Source organism: Argopecten irradians, unplaced genomic scaffold, assembly GCF_041381155.1.
Source record: "Argopecten irradians isolate NY unplaced genomic scaffold, Ai_NY scaffold_0859, whole genome shotgun sequence".
NCBI classification, from domain to species: Eukaryota; Metazoa; Mollusca; class Bivalvia; order Pectinida; family Pectinidae; genus Argopecten; species Argopecten irradians.
Genome location: NW_027188326.1, coordinates 9173 through 24468, shown reverse-complemented (window position 1 = coordinate 24468; position 15296 = coordinate 9173). Strand labels below are relative to the sequence as shown.

The 15296-nt window shown below is 33.8% G+C and overlaps 1 protein-coding gene across 1 annotated transcript; it reads left to right on the top strand.

The window, feature by feature from the left end:
* Nucleotides 1-480: 480 nt before the first annotated feature.
* On the top strand, nucleotides 481-10104 carry LOC138313706 (PHD finger protein 20-like protein 1). The gene is made up of 8 exons (XM_069254041.1): nucleotides 481-489; nucleotides 943-967; nucleotides 2076-2119; nucleotides 2253-2504; nucleotides 3846-3890; nucleotides 4274-4327; nucleotides 5571-5680; nucleotides 7659-10104. The coding sequence occupies exons 4-8, from the start codon at nucleotides 2264-2266 to the stop codon at nucleotides 7845-7847; spliced, it is 639 nt and encodes a 212-aa protein (XP_069110142.1). The 5' UTR covers nucleotides 481-489; nucleotides 943-967; nucleotides 2076-2119; nucleotides 2253-2263; the 3' UTR covers nucleotides 7848-10104.
* Nucleotides 10105-15296: the final 5192 nt, after the last annotated feature.

Here is a 15296-nt window from a genome sequence, read left to right as displayed (position 1 = left end):
ATGTCTCATAGAACACAAGTGCAACCTGCATTTTGAATTTCTAAAGAGCTCGGAAAGATGACAAATGAATTTAACTTTTGCAAAGTCAAGTATAATTTTGAAGTAAGCATGCTCTTTTTATAATTCCCATATAACAATGTTATGATGTTTAAAAAAAATTGGGTTTGATTGTATTATCCTAAAGCCCTGTTAATAGTAAGAGATTAATTTAAGGACATGCCAGGTTTCTTGGCGGAGGAAAGAGTACTTTAATTGTAGTTGTTCAATAACTTGGTACACATGTACGACAAATACAACTCAAAAACTTAAACATAAAAACCAATTACAATGTTAAAATGTATTTATATTAAAACTTATTTCAATAGAGGCGATGGAAAGTCCAGGAAAATCTAGCAGCCATTGCTGGAGGTGCCGGAGGATCCGTCGCTGCTTCTTCTCATAATTATTCCTATTGTCCATTATTTTACTGTATACGGAGACGGAAAAATGGTACATGCCAAGGAATATATACCTATAAAGCCATTTATGGTAATGTTTAATCATGTCCCCGAAACGAAGTGGGATACTTTTCAAATGTTGACGCTAGGCCCAGTTTCTATTTTTCAGAATTGTGGTACTGTATGAAGGTGTGTTTAAAGAGATGCGATCCGAAACCTAATACACATTGGGTTTTCAAAAATAAAAAGATCTTTTGTCATGGTAATATAAAAGTTAAAACCTACATTCATACGTGCCGTTAGCCATTACATATCACATCTGTTGTACAGATGTTTCGAAAATATTAGATGTTTTAAAAAAATCAAAACCCTTTATCATATTTAGAGTTTTTATCCAAAACTAAAATGTCTTTATAAATCGTTGTATCATAACTTTAATTGGATTAGATATTTTTTAAATCAATTAAAACTATTACTAACATTGATTGTTTTGTCTATTTGGCAGGGAAACAAACAGATTCACATACAAGGTCAGTAAATCATGCTTTATACACTAATGCTATCTTGATGTTTAGATACATTATTTATAATCAAAACAAATCGCCGAAGCTATTTAGTTTGAATCGCCCAAATATTTGAAAAACCCTGATGAATATGTATTTAACCAGTTCTAATGAAAGTTGGTGCGGATGGTTTCATTGTGACTTACATGTACTTACATATATCCAAAATGCTTGGTGAACTTCAAAACTAACAGAAGATGGATTATGAGATTGCTTTTAAACAAAAATACCAAATGCAATTTTCTTGTACCACAAGATATCCACATTAGTCAGAAGAACCAACACTGGTTACTGATATTTTTTTTCAACTTTGTTAAGTTAGTAGTCTGCTAGTTAAACCAATTGCACTCAACAAATAATCACCTTCACATCTTATAATGATATATAAGAAGCAATTCAAACGATTCTTGCAAAACGCATGTCTGATAACATCGAATGGTATTATGCCACTGAAATTTTTGCCTGAAAATAAGTATAATGTATATACTATTAAATAAAACATGTATGCCCTTCCACACATATCAAGAACAACTCAATAACTAAATGAAATTGAAATGGCGACCACAAGAAACGGTGACCTTTTTATTTCTAATAATCCATTTTGTGTTTGAAAACATGAAATAATCATTGTCAATGCAAAGTAGTGCAACCGTTAGCCTAAGCGGGTTTGACCCAAAAAACGGCATGTGGACAAAAACAATGAACTGCCACTAGTAAGGGGTTTGAAGCGGTTGAATAACTTCTCGGATATTATGCGTAAAAGAAAAAAATAAAGATGACTGCTGATTGAAAACAGGGATGCGTACCCTCGGGGCATTCCAACCATTCAAACGCCTGCGGTATCAGCAGGCAATCAGAATAGATGCTGATCTCATTAAAGATCTCTGGTCCAAATTATTAAGAAAGTAATTCATAATTTAAAGCGTCACACTGCACTTTGTAACTTCTGAATTAGACAAAGTAAATCCTAGAAAACAAATCCAAATAATTACAATGCATAACGATCATAACTTGATATGTATTAACAAGCTGATTTCTTAGCTTCTATTTATTCATAGGTCATCATTTATTTCAGATCAAATGTAGCCCTAGTGGAGGAACCTGATGATGTCGAAGAAGGTAATGTGTGATTATTTATGAGTTTTAAAAATTCAACATAAAACATTGGTATTTTACTCTGATATATAGTGATATATATATATTTCCTTTCTTAATACACTTTCAATATATATTATATTAATACTGATTGCAGATGGAATAAAAATGAATGTCCTTTATGAATCTGCTGGACCCTACTTGGCGAATGATCATAATGATGGAGTAGAGGCGGGCGCAACTGCAAACATAGGTTCAAATGACGGAGACCATATGTACGCCGAGGTGAAGAAAAAGAAAAAAATGCCTGCTGCTGCATACGCTGAGGTTATTCCAAAGAAAGATAGGAAGGGAAAAGTTGAGGAGCCCGAAGCGGGTAGTGGAGATTTATATGCGCAAGTACAGAAAAGTAAGTGAAATCATGGATATAATTTTCAAGATAAAGTAAGGTGCTTGTTTTATTCTTTAAAAATTCCACTTTGTCCTTTAAATTGTGTTAGCTCTCTCGCAATTTTATGCTTTCTTTATATCTTTATAAGAAAGTCACTTTTGAAGAAACCAATACGTTGCCATCGGCATCTGTTATTTAAGAGTTGCAAATGGAAATTTGAAACAAAACAGGTAACTTAAACAATATCTCAAGCAACTGTTGACCCCAGTAACTGTTTAATTTATACAACACATCTCGCTTTTGCGAGTGTCTTACAAACACAGGAAAGTTTATCAGTATCATAACGTATCTTATCAATTTTACAGTTGGTTGACAAGATTTAGGTCCTGCTGACTACTAGGGTCATGCATGGTTTGCCTTCCGTGTATGCGGAGTGTTTCGTGTTTTAGGAGTGTTATGTTTGTTTGTAATAGTAGATTTGCGACTCTTAAATATACGACTGATACGGGCCATGCGTAAGGATGACAAAGCAGTTACTCTAGTAAAGCAGATGTCAAAATGACAAAAACATGTTGGCAAGTGCTTTTTACTAAAGCAGATGTCATGGTAATCACCACAAATATGTGTAAGACTACATTTTAGTCAAGCAGTTACCATGCCGTCTGATATGGGCCATCGTACAATAGAGACACAGAACAAGCACTTTTCACATTATACTTACAAACTAGTCGTCTCACTCTTTTTATGTTAAGCATTAAGTCTCATTCAAGAGACATACCTGGTAACTACAGAGCGTTTCTCACAACGGTGAACGCTAAACTCTCGAAAATTTGTATTTCTCTCCAGTTCCATGTATTCAAGAAAATTTGAACTCGTTTAAAGATGTATGTGCCGTCACTGGGCGATAATTTTGACATACTATTTTTTTATCATTAATTTATTAAAAACCATAAGGTTTGATGAATAAAGCTGTAAAAACCATTCAAATGGCTTCAGATTACTTTTAAACTTTAGTTATAACACAGAAACTTTATACTGAAAAATTGTTGTTTTTATGCCTTAAATAAATTTAAATGAAAACATACTTCGTATGCTTCGTGGTCTCCTTTCACTTCACTATTGATGTAAATAAATTATTTTTGGCAGTACTGCCAAAAATCATTTTCAGCTCTTATTTGTACATGTAAAATTAAAACCTATGCTTTGAAAGTACTGTAATTTTCAAAAAGTTGGTAATTTTTGGTGAAGAATAACATATTAAAAGCTCATCTTGATTCGTGAGTATGAAAAATACGGCACATATAATTTAATTGTGATATACAAATATGATAAAACTGTCCTTAAAATTATTTCATAAAGAGGAGAAAGAGAAGAAGGAAAAAGGAAAAGAGAAGAAGAAGAAAGGTCAGTGGAATCATTTGAATATAATTACAATGTATATAGTTACAGGATGTAATAGGTACTGTACTGTATTAATATTAAACATTTTTTAGCATATTTGTGTTGCATTTTAAGTCTTATTAATATGACTTTAGTTTTACGAAAACGAGACAGTTAAGTGGGATATCAAACAGAAATATCTTACAACTTTATGTTTTTGAATTTACATATCAGGTATCACATACATGTAGTTTTAATTTTTTTGACACACATGGGAATCTGAATCTGAAATCCGACATATATTATGATTTGTTTTTTTTTTCAATTTGCATACTGTATAGTTCTTAAATTACACAGGTGTGATTTATTGTTTGGAACGTATTACACCTAAATCGTTTTTTTAACAGTTGAAAAGGGTAAAGGAAAAAAGAAACAAAAACTTATGGCAGCAGATTTCAATGGTTTGTATCAATTATTTATTGTTGTTTACATTGTACATGCAATAATTTAATTTTTATTTTCCCATTTTTTAATATATTCAATCGTAAAATAATTTACATTTTAGATGTTTCTGTATGTATATTTTGTTTTGCATTTATTCAATCTCCGATAAAACCTCTTCAGAAAATATTGGATGTATAAATAGTCTGGTCTGTATACTGACATTGCTGGGGTCAGTGTACGAATGATTTTCTCGAATCTAAACCATGTGTCTGGACCTTTGAAAATTGTTCATGTGTCAAAGCGGTAATGGATTTCTTAATTATGCAAGTCCCAGTCTTCCGTATATTTAGAGTTTGCCAGCTAGGCTAGTTTTTATTTGAAACTATACATGCTTTATATGTCTGTTACGATCTGAACCATATTTGTTATATCCCGTCTCCAAACGTGTTATTGTTGTCTGTATTTACGACATTTGACAATATAGACCTACCTCCGTTACTCACACTGTAGACATATGTCTGATGTCTGAGCAGGGATATGATAACCCACAAATAAAACGGTGGCTATCAAGCACGATTCTTGCATGGTGTTTATCAGTCAAACTTTCAGATAAGGGATAAGATGTGCCAAGCCATATGGAAGTGTGATATTTATATATAATCAGTTTTCTTCTTTATACTATTACATTATAATGAATACAATCCGAATTGTAAATTGAAATATTGCATTGTCTGATGATATGATAATAGGAATTGGGCAACAGATCAATGCTATAAAAGCCCTCTTCTTGTAGAAATAAATATACAATACAGTGTAATACAGCATATAAAAATAAATGATATGACATTACTATATACAAATAAATGTATACATATATGTGTACTTAAACTTTTAAAACTGTTAAACTATATATATATGTGTATATATACAAATTGCATAATATGCTGGTGAATATATCGACGCTTTGAGAGTGGAATAAGGGTCTATACAATATAAAACTATTTTTATTTCGTCTCAGACCAGTTTTAATGTTGATAGGCTCTAGTTGGATAGACTCTTAGAGTTCATACTCTGTCGAATCAATTTGACCATACTACGTCTCTCTAATCTAGAATTGGTCGGATAAATGTTGACATGTAGATAACTACTCTATCAAATGCAGGTTGAATGAAATATTCGGATAAAATCAATTAAAACAAATCAGCATATCTATTTCATGATATAAAACAAGGTATTAAAAATATATTAATGTTCCATCAGCCGACACTGTTTACGAAAACGTTGGAGCTGTTGGTGGAAAATCTGACGAGATGTATGGAAATACTAATGCTGAAATCGAACAACAGAAGGCAAATATTGCTAGGAAAAAGGTAAACACTTGCTTTTTTGTGCATCTGAAAGAAATCGTAAATATTGATCTGAATAATATTGAATCATAATATGGTATCCATACTTTTTGCCAATGTATAACGTCATTGTACCCGAATTGATACCAATACACGCAGATTTCTCTTATATGACATGTGTTGCTTGGTGTGTTTCAGTTTTTTCTGTTTTGTTTTGAAGAAGAGCATACAAACTTTATTTTGATGCTTTGTTTTTGTTATTACAGTGCTTATTTTTACTGTTGGAACGTTTAACAGCATGTGTCGAAATTTCTAGTTTTGTCACATGATGTGTACCCAAACTGATACCCAGCAAGAAAAAATGTATGAAAGTAAGAAAAATCAATATATATGGATTTTTGTGATTTTACTATATAAAGGGGTGTAGTAGCGCTCACTTTACTGAGTTATACGGAATACAGTTATACATTTTACTGTAATCATCGTACAAGTATTTTCACAACAGTACCTGCGCTATTTCAGTACCCCTGTAAGATCAGGTAATAACTTATGTGATATTTCAATGTTTTAAATTAAGTTTCCTGTGGCATTCACCAAAACCTATATTGTTCCAATATGGTGTATATGTCATAAGAACACTATCAATGATTTTTAATGATTGTAAAAAAAAAAATTCAATGTAAAAATACTACAAACATAATTATAGATCAATCAAGTTACAAGATACTAGAATCTAGTAACAGTTTTAGGAAAAATCAAGATGGTGAAATAACGCTATACAAAAAGCAATTTGCACTTGATTAAATAAAACAAATAATGTGAGGCAACTATATTTGTTCTATTTCTGTTGAGTGGTTATATAATCTTAAATTTCATTATTTAATAAAATTTCATTTGGAGAGGGCTTACGCTTTGAAAAAAAAGCACGATTATAGTTCAAAAAGTAATTGTCGCACGGTCACATTTCTAGGGATTCACACGTTTCAGACAAAGTTATCAATTTCAAAGTTATGTTTCGGAGAAAATAACAGAAATAGTTACATAAAACGAAGCGTAATTATCAATAAATGATGCATCTTTGGTATCACCACTGAAAAATGAGGTAAACTTTAACAACACAAATGTTTCAGGTATTTTCTCGATTAGGGTATCAAATTGGGTACAATGACATTATATTGACAATTTGATCGAAATGCCTTAAGATATACAGAATATTTTTCCACTAACTTCATTCGAGCTAAAAGACAATGTGTAGCGTGAAAAAAAAAGATGAAGCGTGATGGTTTTAGTTTCTATTTTGTTATTCAATTAAGGTTTCTTTCTGGCGCAGCCCATCACAAAAAATTGGTATAACCTACTCGACTCTAAAGCCATCGGAGAGTAACAGATATAGTTAAACCCTATTAAAATTCACTCATTGGAACAAAATCAAACAGACACTTACGTTAATAATCCTGAATATTTTTCTCTCTAAGAATATGCATAATAGTTTTAAAAACGTAAGGGTTTCTTCTGAAAGGCCTTTGGAACAGCCAATTGACGCATTGTCCTGCAATCAATCCATGAAGTAAAAAACAAGACGATTTTATAACAATTTAGAACTTTTATGACATTAGAACTTACATCTTTTCAGTCATCCTTTTTTTACAAAAATTGTATAATATGATTACGAATATTTCTGAATCGTGCGCTTCATAATTTTCCATTTTCCATAAAGCTTTCTGTGAAAAGAATGTTTATCCTTATTCTTGAAAAAATAATAAAGTTGATATATCCAATTCATGTTTCATAATGAGATAAAAACGGTATCAAGCTAGTATATTTAACAATCCGAAATGAAAGGCCAAAATAAATATAAACAAAGTAAAATCAAAAACCATTTTTATTGAATATATATTCAGCCACTATATAGGGCCTTCTTCAGTCCAAAATAACACTAACACACGTGTTCATCAACATGTTTGTTTACATATAATTCATGTTTATTCCTTCATTTTTCAAGAACAAGGATGGACTTATCTACTTGGATTTGGAATTTAAGGATCAGCAGAATGGAACCCGGCAAGTTGTGATTCATGGAATTGAAAACAGGAATGATTATGCAATTGTCGATTTCACCAAAAAAGCAGATCCCTTGCCCGATAGCGACCCTGAGGAAAACGAGCTTTCCAAACCTGCTGATAATAAATGAAATACACAGAATGGCCCGATATTTTTAATACAATTAGCTTGCTAGCTCTAAAATCGGTTTTAGAAAACTGTCAAAGTTATAAAATTTTTAATAAATGTTTTTGTGATGCGGTTCTTTAAGCATCAAATGAGATTTAATTTAATTGAAAACATTCAGTAGTAGATTTTATCTTGAACGATGAATCCCTTCTATTTGACATAGGAGCTATTTTCGATTAAATGTATTGATTTAACCTTTTCAGGGTTTTCAACCTCAAAACGTGTAAGTGCAAATTACACTGGTGCGCAATGTACACGAAATTTTCTATTATTACCATTCAGAGGAAAAAACAATAAACAATTCATTATCGTTAAGGATGGAACAGCCATGTTCCGTGATTACTGACACGACAAATGTGACGTCAAAAGATACTAACGTCAACATAAGCAGATGACAGTTCATGCATTGGTGAACAGTGATTGTTAAGGTTACATAGTGGGGTTACAGAGAAAATGTAAATATTACTACATGACCTCTCAACCCCATATACAAATAGGTTGCTACATGTTTAATTTTAGAAAATCAATAGAATTTTACGATGTTTCCAACAATTTCTTTGTATTAAGTTTAAGAATTCAAAGTGAGTTATACGGTTAACGAAATATTTATGAAATATGATCATGTATAATGTATAACATATTACATTGTAATGAGAATTAGTTTACTTAAGTCGAATAATGTGAAGAGGGTGCCTTTTAACATGTGACCAATGTGTAAGCCTGAATTTTAGTTCACCTGGTCCGAAGGACCGAGGTGAGCTAATGGGATACCGCGGCGTCCGTCGTCCGTCGTCCGTCAACAATCGACTTCTCCATAACCGCTGGTCGGATTTCAACAAAATTTGACTGGTAGCATCCTTATGGGCTACTAACTGAAAATTGTACAAATGATAGGGCTGACCCCCTGGGGGCCTGAGGGGCGGGGTCAAAAGGGATCAATTTGGCTATTTCCATATAAACGACTTCTTCTCTGAAACCAAGCATGGGATAGCACCCACAATGGAGTGGTATCATAGTTATAGGGTGGGGATTAAAAACTGTACAAATGATGGGGCTGACCCACCGGGGGCCTGAGGGGCGGAGTCAAAAGGGGTCAATTTGGCAATTTCCATATAAACGACTTCTCTTAAACTAAGCATGATATAGCACTCATAAAGCAATGGTAGCATCGTTATAGGGTGGGGATTCAAAATTGTACAAATGATGGGGCTGATCCCGTGGGGGCCTGAGGGGCGAGGTCAAAAGGGGTCAATTTGGCTATTTCCATATATATGACGTCTTCTCTGCAACTAAGCATGGGATAGCACCCATAATGCAATTGTAGCATTCTTATAGGGTTGGGATTCAAAATTTTGCAAATGATGGGGCTGACCCCCTGGGACCTGAAGGGTGGGGTCAAAAGAGGTCAATTTAGCTATTTCAATATAATCGACTTCTTCTTTGCAACTAAATTGTAAGCATGAAAGAACACCCATAATGCAATGGTAGCATCCTTAAAGGGTTGGGATTTGAAATTGTACAATTATAGGGCTGACCCACGGGGCCTTAGAAGGCAATAGACGCGGGGTCAAAAAGGTCAATTAGGCTACTATTTTCATATAAATTACTTCCTATATGAACCTATGTATTAGACAGCATATTTGTATGGTATCAATAACATCATTATATGGTTGTGATTCAAAATTAAACTTTTGGAGTCAATTTTGCTAATTTTCTTATTGTCAGAGTCTTAGTGGTAATTACTAAAAAAAAAACAGGTGAGCGATACAGGCCCTCTGGGCCTCTTGTTTTAGAAATATCAAAACCCTTGTTAGATAATACTTTTTCTCTGAAACCAAGCCATGGAAAATTAACTCCTTGCATTGAATCAGGTCTATTTATGGTCAATTTGGCTATCTTCTTATCAAATTCCTCTCTGAAAGTGTTTCCTGTTACAACTGGATGATAGTTCAGTATTCAAGATTAGGCCATATTGTAAATAATTGGAGTTGATATCGTAGATATGTTGTATTTGGTGGCGAAAATGTAATCAAAATATTAATGTCTTGCGATAAATAATCTAATAATTAAAATGATGAGTAACACCTAATGTAAAAACCGATCGTGCCTTAAACAAAATGTAACTTAAACTAATATAACTAGCTCCATCTAGTGCAAGTCTTACTTGAGAGATCTATGAATTGATATAACGTTACTGAAATATGTAAATAGTGAAATATGTTTTTTATCATATTTTTCCATAATCATTATAAATGTCTTACATGTATATTATTCGTTTCTTTACATGTGTTTTTGTTTTAAACATGCTCCCTTTGAAATAAGTGTCATCGTTTCGGTGGCTGGGAGCGGACATGAAATGAAATAGAATTATATGCGTGGGAACGAAAAATTATTGCGTTGAAACGAAATATTATTGTGTTCGAACGAACTTATATTGCGTGCGAACGAAATTTTAGTGCGTGGAAACGAAATAAGAACGGTTCGCCTTTGACTATTTCACATGTTGCAGTCTGCAATGATTTCCTATCAATATTCTTTTTAATATAGAATAATTTAATGTAGTATATTTTGCTTTGTAACCATTATTTAAAAATTATACTGTATATCGTATATGGATTTGTATTCTGTTTTAGTATTTGCCTTCAATATTTTGCATTAAAACTGTAGAAAACCCCCTAAATTCATTATTTTTACATTCTAAAATTAGTTGACTAACTATTGATAAAAAATAACGTTTGCACACATTCAAATGGACAATAATGAAACATAAAAATCCAATGTAATCTAAACTCATACATTACATATATACCTGCCCAAAGAAAGTTTTTTATATACGACAGCGAATAAGAATATTATTTAATCTTGTACGAAAAACTTTGAATCCATGTATGTACAAGTTATTATAGTATCCCCATACGTACACACAATTATCATATACATATATTCAATAATGCATAATCATATCCAGTATTACTAACTACGGTGGTCATGAGAATGTCTGTCATACTCATTTTATAAAAATGATAAATGAAGCACCAAGCCACGTACTACGTTTGTCCTACATCATTAAAAAAATTTTTGTTTAGTTTCAAGTTCATAGCAAACTATATGGTCCCCCCTTTGGTACATATATTCTACATCGCTGCTTGAGTAATGAGGAAATCAACTCTTTAAGTATAATAAAAATTAATAAGCAGACAATTCTAACAAGAACAGTTATTTAGGTCACAAATAGCCGTACAATATGATGAACACGATGATCACACAATTCTGTGAATTAAGAACAATGATTTGATTACTAACTGTACGATATTTTATATAAGTATATATATGACTTATTAAACGTTTAAACAACTTGAGATACATGTTTTATATATCCATATTTACACGTTAACATAACAAAGTAATTCATGGAACGACGTGGGAAGCAAGACATGATTTAAATCAGATTGATGCAAATTTTTCAGGCAATATGTAATATGCGTTTTGATAATAAATTATTTTAAACAGAAAATATATTATACTGCGTGATTTATTTGATGTAGAAATAAAATATTTTGTAATTTGCATGTGCATTTGTTATCATTTGTATGATGTTATTCAGCATTCAAATCAAGTATATGTACACTGTTCGCAGCGGTCCTGTATCTTTGCAATGCATGTACAATTTATAAAGATACATATATATATTCTCATGGTCTATGGAACATTGTAATCACATTCAAATGAAATGTTGAACCTTAGAAATGAAGAAGAGAAAAAGGTTGTCCGAAACATTGGAAGATGATATTTACAGATATTACAGAAATGATATAACAACAACCTATTCACACCATATTCGCTCTAACTTTCACACGATAAACAATGTCTCAGCACACGTCCCTTCCGATTACTCCCACGAACCAATGGTAGTGTCAGACGCTGCAAATCGACGCAGACCCTGTAGTTGTAGTCTGTTTTAATGGCCCAAACAATGACACCCGTGGTGTCCACAACAAACACAGGCCGTAAATACTTTATAGCCTGCCTGCACAGCCGTGTGGTGGCTGAAGGTTGATGACGTCACGAGATGAGTTTTTGGGAAACTCCCTCACAAAATGATATAGCGGCCCTCAATATGACAGTGATTTGACCTTGTGCAGCATGAATTATTGTTAAGCTTTACTTTACTGCATGCTGAAGATTGACCTGATTACGTCTAATAGGTTTACGTTAGTTTTGATTGTATTAATATCACCTTCATCTAAAGTATCAAACAGAAAGTTCAGTGCTTCACCTATTATAGGAATTAATGCTCTTTTAGTTCTTGCTTGATGTAGTGTCCTAATCTGTAAGTTCTGACTGAAGAAAGTCTTGTGTATTTCGTAAATTTTTCAACCAACTTCATGGTTCAGTATTATAAGGTTGTTATTAAGACTTAATCTTGTTCTAGATGTTTCATGGTGTTTTATTGACTCTGCTAGAATGCTTTTGGTTATTTCTGACAGACTATTATTTAACTTTCTAAGAACTTCCTCGTAAGGATTTAGATTAAGAACAAAAGCTTTCGGAAACGATAAGAAACGATTCACTAATGAATCTCGTTATTGATCACGAAGAAAATATTGCAGACATTTTTTTAAATAGCTCTGAATTGTCCTCAGAGTCTCTTGATATATCTCTCTTAACTTTCTTAGAATCTTCATCTTTTCTATTGTGGAGTCTATCATCTTTACATGGTTTATCTACTGCGGTGGAGATTAGGGGCGTAACTTCATTTGCTAATTTATTTACCGCATCTATCTCCATGTCAGCAGCACAAGTCTTAGACACATCTACAAAATCATCATAATCGTCATCGTCATCTGTCTGAGTGTCAGCGTTATTGTTTTCTTTTAACTTACCTTTCAATTGTGATAAGGGTATAAGTTCATCATCTGAATCAATAGGACTAGCTTTGTCCAATTCTCGGGTCCGGAGCCTTTGTCTTAGCTCCATTAACGGAATATCATCCTCAGAGTCCGAATCTGACCTTTCTTGTCTTTTATATGTTATGACTCTTTTTAAGGATGTTTCCTCCTCAGACTCCTCTGAACTACTCTCAGGGGGGACTACATATGTCGATTTCCTTAAAGGTCGACCTATATCTTTGGGCAACTCCCATTCATCAACATTTGCTAATCGTAAATGCCTCGCGTGTGTCTTCGTGACTTCACCTGTAAGCTGGTTTCTTACCTTATAACTTACTGGTCCAGTTTGCTCTATAATCCTATAGTAAGGTGTCCATTTATTGTCCAGTTTTGAGGTACGCTTATGGTTTCTTATGTAAACCGGATCTCCTGTCTTAAGATCCTCGTCTTTACAGTTCCTATCAGCGAGTTTCTTCTGTTTCTTCTTCGCTTGTCTCATGTGTCTATGCACTAACACAAAGGACTTATGTTGCTGCTCTAAGGCGATCTTGTGTAACTCTTCACCGGCATACAGCCGTCTTGGTTTTAAGATTGTGTCCAAGGGGAGTACTACATCGCGGTTATAAAGCAGAAAGAAAGGCGAAGCCTTTGTTACCTCACTGGTATGAAATCTTACTGCGGCCAAGACTTGGTTCAAGAAAAGATCCCACGTGTTTACGTTTTCTTTGATCTTCTCGACTAAAATGTCTACCATCGTTCTATGAAACCTCTCCACCTTTCCATTTGACTGAGGGCAATAATAAGAAGTGGTAACATGGTGAATATTCAATGCTTCTACTGTTTCCTTAACTGATCTAGCGATATTCTCTGAACCGTTATCTGTAACCAGTTCTAATACGCTACCATATCTTGGGAATAGTTCTTCCAAGATAAGATGTACAATGTTTGCTGCTGATTTGTCAGGGACTGGAAATGCTTCCGGAAAGCCAGAGTAAACATCTATGAACGACACGATGTATTTGTTTCCTGATAATGTCTGGGGGTAAGGGCCTGACAAATCCATTGCTACCTTAGCAAAATGGTATGGGGTATCTGGCTGTCTTGAAGAGGAGGATGAGAGTTACTGTGACTTCTTATCTGACAAGTCACACACTTTTCAATGTGTTGGTGAACCTTCTTCTATAACAAAGGAAAATAATACTTCTTTCTTATTACGTCATATGTTTTGTCAACTGCCATATGACCTAGGAAATCATGATACTGTCTTATCACCATTCCTTCAAGTTCCTTCGGAATGTAAAGTCTCAAGACCGGGTCATCTGATTCCGCGTTTGACAAATAATACACTAAGTTATCTACAACCAAGAAGCGCTCCTCCTCACTCTTGGTTGCTTGTCCATTACAAAGTCTAAGTCTCAGCTTTGATATGTCTTCGTCATTGTCTTGAGTTTTTCTTATGTCTATGTCTTTAGGGAGATCCATATGAGGTTTAACAATATCGTCTGGAGTATCAACTGTACTACTGACAAAGTCTCTTGGCTGTCTTTAGTTTCCTGGGTTTCTCCTTGCTTATCCTCAGCTTCTTCTCCTGTATCTGTTGGTAGTCTCGATAGTAAGTCCGCGCAACAATTAAATCTACCTTCAATATATTCTACCTTACAATTATAAGACGCTACAGTAAGGGACCATAAGGAGAGTTTCTTATTCAATGTCTTCTTGTCTGAGAATATGTAAGAAAGTGGGCGATGGTCCGTTCTTATTACAAAGGAACTGTTGTGTAAGTAGTTATCAAGCTTCTGAAGAGAATATACCACAGCAAATGCTTCCTTCTCTATCACAAACCACCTGCGCTGTGTTGGGCTAAGCTTATGTGACAAGTAATAAAGTGGTATTTCTTCACCTTCCTTTGTCTTCTGTGTAAGACAAGCTCCTATGCATGTGTCTGATGCATCTGTATAAAGCACATATGGTTGGCTTGGGTCTGGGTATGCTAGTAGATGTACTACTGTAAGACTTTCTTTAAGACAGTCAAATGACTTCTGACATTCTTCAGTCCATTTTTTCATTTCAACAAATTTTATTTTTTATCTTCAGTCCGTTTGAACCTAGCATACTTCTTGGTTAGTTCTGTAAGACATTCCGCTATTTTTGAGAAGTTGGGGATGTGCTTCCTGTAGTAACCGCACTTTCCAATGAATGCTCTTACATCTCTCACGCAAGTAGGGGTTGGTAAGGCCCTAATAGCTTCAACTTTCTTTTGGTCCGGCTTTACACCACTGTCAATAATCATAAAGCCAAGATATTCCGTCTCTTTCTTGAAGAAAGTGCATTTCTTAAGCTTTAGTTTGAGTCCATGTTGTCTTAACTTGTTGAAGACTATTTGTAAGTGTTTCAGGTGTTCTTCTGTCCTACTGTAAATTTTAGCATCATCAAGGTAAGCTGTGGCGAATTGTTCGCATCCTTGTAAGACAATATTCATCAGTTTTTGGAAGACAGCAGGGGCGTTACTTAGTCTCAGGTGA